This window comes from Carex rostrata, chromosome 8 (genome assembly GCF_964058835.1).
Source record: "Carex rostrata chromosome 8, lpCarRost1.2, whole genome shotgun sequence".
NCBI lineage: Eukaryota > Viridiplantae > Streptophyta > Magnoliopsida > Poales > Cyperaceae > Carex > Carex rostrata.
Genome location: NC_135925.1, coordinates 2,454,001 through 2,459,562, shown reverse-complemented (window position 1 = coordinate 2,459,562; position 5,562 = coordinate 2,454,001). Strand labels below are relative to the sequence as shown.

The window sequence follows — 5,562 nt, the reverse complement described above, 5'->3', positions numbered from 1 at the left end:
CAATTGATGATTATGGTAGAAGAGTAATTTTATATTTTCTTTAAAACTTATTTACTAATGTTATTATATAGAAGAAAAAAAATCACAGTTTTTAGAAGGTTGTAGATCGACCATCCAAGAAAAATAGTTATTTATCTATCTAAAAATAATAAAATTTTCTAAAAATTATAAAATTTGATTTGAATTATAATTTTATAATGAGCAATTTAAATCCACTATTTAAACTTTAAAACAAAAAATATATATCTATGGTAAGGATGGATCTGCATGTTCCAAAGTAACATATAGTGTAACTCTCATTATAATTTTTATTAGAATGCTAAGTTGCTAACACTATTGATATGGTTAACTTGTTATCTCTATTCTTATAGTACCCTCATATCATTGTTTCACAGCTTGATATTTTATTTTATTTTATTCTAACATACTTAAATTATTAATTTATGTTTTTATTCTTCAAAATTATTAAAACAATAATTAAAAATTACGGGAATTAGATGAAGTTTTTGGATTTTGTTAATTTTTGTTCAATGCGCAAAGACAAATGACGAGAATAGAACCGTCAATTATCGTTGCGGCTCTAGTAAATTTAGAATTCTATCAAATTTGTGGTTATTTTATTTTATTTTAGGAATGGTATTAATACAAATTCCGGCTTACTCTCATTATAATTTTTATTAGAATGCTAACACTATTGTTGCTAAGGTTAACTTGTTATCTCTATTCTTAGTACCCTCATATCATTGTTTCACAGCTTGACATTTCCTTTTTTCCCATGCATTTGCCGACTTGCTAACTTTACACTAAAATAATTGCAAAATAGGAAAGCAACTCCTTTTGACATGCATTTGTTTCTGATTTGGCGATGAAAAGTCTTCCCTGTCCTCAACTGAAACAGTCCATTTTATCAGTTTAATTTTCTTTTGACAACACTTCATATATAGGGTAAAGATTTTAACAGAGTAGTTTTGGCTTCAAGCAGTGCACAATCCATGTGCAGCCCTGTTTTGATACTATAGCCAGTGCGCTGCATGGAGCCAAACCTAAACTGTTAAAATCTTTTCCCCATACATAGTTTCTATTTGAATCCTCCCTTCAACAATCAATTAGCATCATTGCAATTCCTCTTGTCAAACTTAGATTTCAACCATTGTTACTACTTGGATAATAGCTATTATGCTATTCAAGTCATTTCATTTAACAACATTCATTATCTTGATCCTTGACTTCATAAAACGGCTCTTCATAAAGAATAAAGCAATTCTTCTACAAACTTTTATACATACAAAGTTCAAATCCAAACCCAAAACATTATTTTTTTCTTCTTTTTAACCTGACAATCTCTTGCACAATTTCTTTAACTAACCAACAATTGCCCAACATGTGACAATTGTTGAACCGGGCCACCGGAAAAAACCTCCGGTCGGTTCCCCAATCGCATACCGGTTTGTGTCTGAACTGGCAAAGTAGCCCGAACTTGATTGACAGCCGCAACTGCTGTTGCCTCCTTCTTTTCTCCTCTCTTCCTCCGTTTCGGAGATGAATTGAAAGAACCAGAGGATGACAATGAACTGGATGTCGAGGATACTGACGGCTCCGGTGAGGCCCGTTTCCCTATTCCTATCCTCAGAGGAAAATTTAACAGAGCACGGGACCCGCGCATCCTGTACGCAGCCTCGTCATAGGCTATCGCGGCATCCTCAGCCGTGTCAAATGTACCAAGCCACACACGGGCCCCGTTCTTCGCTGGGTCCCTAATCTCGGCCGCAAATTTTCCCCACGGCCTCTGCCTCACTCCTCTGTAGTGCTTCTTCACCGGAGCTGGCGGTTGAGCTTCCACTGCTGGTTGCTCAGGTTGTGTACTTGCCTCTGGCAATCGTATCTCTAGGTTCTCCAATTCTGGTTCTAATTTGATATCTAAATTCGGCGATTGCCCGTCCGGTGACCACCCGTGGGAGAATGCATTGCGCAAGGTGGTGTATACGACCATGTCATCGGAATCGTCGAGGCGGAAAGGAAGCTCATTCCATTGTTCAGCAACGATGCTTCCGAAGCTGGTGCTTCGGGAGTAGACCGGTACCGGCTTTCTCTCGGCTGGTTCATCCAAGAGAAAGCGGCATATTGAGTCAAATTGAGAGTGGTTGGAGCTTGTCATGGTTGAATTGGGAAAGGAGAGAGGTGTTTGGTTTGAATTCTGAAAGGAGATTGGAATAATTGCCAATTTGAGGTGAATTTGAGAAGGAGATGGTATATATATATAGGCTTGAATTTGGGGAAGAAAGTGGACATCTCTGGCTTCCTTGAATTTTCCTTCTTTTGACGCACGTGCTGAATTTGTAACCTTAAGCTAATGTTTTAATCTTTTTCGTTTACCAGCTGCTTTTTATCAGTACAGTGAACTTTGCCACTAATTTGGATTTTAATGTCTTTCTATGGTTTCATCTGCGGGAAAATTATTATTCCTCAGTAATTCATTAAAAAGAAGATATAATCCATGTAGCAAAGATAAAGTACTAATTTAATACAAATATTAATTGTGAATCTATTGATAAAATCAAATAATCACGTGTGAAAGTGTGAAACTAATAGGTAATACGTGTTAGTCAGTGTACTTAAATGCTTGGAAAAATTAATAACATGTGGAAGATATTTGTGGAAGATATTTGGACTATGGGAAACACCTGTCCCTATAAACAATAAACAATACTATAAAATTGCATACCTAATTAAAGTTAATGCGAAATAAGACTATGGTAGAGATATTTTCATTTTCTCCCCCACTATATTTTTATTTTGAATGATTGGCAACTTTAAATTTAACTATTGAACTTACACGGTCTCTGTCGCATTTTTTATATGCACATAGAAAAGATAACACAAAATCACTGTTACAAACAATTTATGAATGCTGAATTCCTCAAACTTATCAACTTCGTCAAAAAAAAATTTAAATATGTATTCTTTTTGTGTGAATATAGAGAAAGTAAGATACATCACCCACAAAATTGTAGAACATTTGGATAGATTACATGTGTAACAATTCGAATTACTTTATGAGTTGTTTATTATATGAAAATTAGAATTCATATATAAAACTAATTCTAAGATTAATATGAGTTTATCACTAGACGCGCAACATATATCTTCGTCTAGTCATTCAGTAGTTGCCCTCTTCTACTTCTTCTCCGTGTCAGATATACGCACCAGTGACAGTAGTTGTGTCTCTATTAGTATCCACACTAACATGTTAACAAACTACTGTAATTCGGTATGCTAGTACCGAACTAACAACCTCTTATTTTCTCTCTTTTTCTCATTTTCTAAAATGAAGCAAATAGAATGGCTAACTAAAAACTGAAATGTTGTTACATATTTATAACAATATGCATTAGTTTGTTTGAGCCTTTTCAGAAGATGTTATTCTGATGGAACATAATCAGATCAGATCGGAGCATAATTTCGGACCCAGTTCAATAAAACTTGATCCATATTATAACTTTATAATTAACTATTAATATGGCCCAAAATATTCTGACATGTTAGTACATTTCTAACACAATAATATTATAATAACACTAGTATAGAGAGTAGAACTAGGTGTTTTTAAGTTCACCAAGCCTCTTGGTGAACTCAAGTCTAACACCCGTCAAATCAACTTCAAATAACGAATATGAACAGTTGAAACCTGCCTACCATACGAGTGATGCGTCTACATGTGAAAATTTTAAACATTCGAATTAATTTAGTTTAAATTTAAGTGGTCAAAATTAGAGGGTTAGCAAATTAATTTTAATACATTCATTTTTTGAAAGTATTTTGACCGCTTGACTCTATGCAAAGTTAATTTTAAAATTAATATTTTTTTATATGTAGATGCATCACTCATAAATTAGATGAGTTTTAATGGTTCGAATTCATCGTTTAAAGCTGATTCGATGAGTTTTAGACTTGAATTCACCACGTAACTTGGTGAACTTAAAAACACCCAGTTCTACTCCTTATCATAGAGTTGTTTTACTTCTCTTTATGTGAAGATTCATCTCCGGCGCTATTCAATATGCGAAATATTAATATTTCTCATATTTTGAAGTTAATTTATTTTGAGAATCAAGTGTTCAGTTTCATATTTTCTTTCTATTCCTGGATGAACCATTCATACAATTTATCAACCGAATGCGTCCAAAGTATCAAAGTCACATGCTTGATTTTTGTACGAGACATAAAGTATCATAATGATGATATTCTTATTTAAGATTTTTTTTTATATCAAAATCTATGACACTGTTCAATAATTATGATGTTTTCTGACTTTTCATGGATTTCGTCGAATTATAACTGAGAATCAAGCTGACATCCACATGACGTCACATCAGAATTGCGTAGACAACTGGGACAGCCACGATCCGTTCATTTATTTAATTCGAGACCGAATCGTCTGCCTCCGGGGACAGAAAATTTCTGCACCCAGTGTCTCTGCAGGTGGGGCCTCATTTAAAAGCAGTAACAATAGTTAAACCCTAAACAGTAACCGGTCCCATCCCGCAGAGACACTGGGGGCAGGAATTTCCTGCCCCCCGGGGAGCAGACGATTCGGTTTCATTTAATATTTCGTTTCTGTATTACTCTTTTTTTATAAAATAAAAAGTCAAATGCATTCAAAGTTCTGAATAGCGAGAATATAGGCATGATGTTAAATAGTTTAGATACTTTAAAAATTATAAAATCAAATTGTAATAAATTATTGCAAGTTACTCTTCTACTTTATTATTTGTTTGTTGCATGAAGTAAAATTAATTGTGTCGATATCTTTACCCGAATCTTAATGGCAAATTTGCAATAGTCTTTTTTTTTTTTTTTAGGAAAAATTGCAGTAGTCTCAAGCTGTTTGACTGCATACATCTGAAATAGTCCGGTTTTAGGAGTGTTCATTTGCGGATATAGATCTGCTGTTATTTTGAAGGGATCACAAGATCTGTTATTTCTATCACAACCGTTCAAAAATTTTATGCACGAATTTCAAAGCAAAATATTTTTGTGTCCATAAAGATCAACGGTTGGAATCGAAATAACAGGGACCTGTGATTCCTACAGAATAACAGCAGATTTATTTCCTTCATTTCCAGTGTTTAGAGTTTAGACTGTTCCTTTTTTGGAATATTATAAAAAAAGAAAACGACAATTGGACCTGGTCTACAAAATAAAGAAACTACAGCTTTACAGATAGGGTACTAGTGTCCATTCTGTTCAGCTGTCGTAAGCCACGTGCGTGATCCTGATCCAGCTAATAATATTTATTTTTCCAATCCTTCCTTAATAATTGCTGTTAGTTTCTAGTAAGACTCCGAATTTTCCGCCTCTAGGATAGGAATTTTCTGTCTCCTCTATCATTGTATTTAGAGTCGGTTACTTTTAATTTTTGAACTGAAGTCATCTCGAATTCACACACAATAATTCTGAAGACAGAGGATTCGGTTCCTAGCTCCAATTTTATAATATCAACATTGTTAAATTAAAAACGAATAATTTTTAAAGATATTATCCTTGTGCAAATGTTTACATTAA

General features: G+C 33.9%; 1 protein-coding gene across 1 annotated transcript; it reads right to left on the bottom strand.

The window, feature by feature from the left end:
* Positions 1–1,106: 1,106 nt before the first annotated feature.
* LOC144558829 (ethylene-responsive transcription factor 2-like) lies at positions 1,107–2,280 on the bottom strand. Its single transcript, XM_078307723.1, has one exon. It carries the CDS (start codon positions 2,153–2,155, stop codon positions 1,358–1,360), a length of 798 nt encoding a protein of 265 aa, XP_078163849.1. The 5' UTR covers positions 2,156–2,280; the 3' UTR covers positions 1,107–1,357.
* Positions 2,281–5,562: the final 3,282 nt, after the last annotated feature.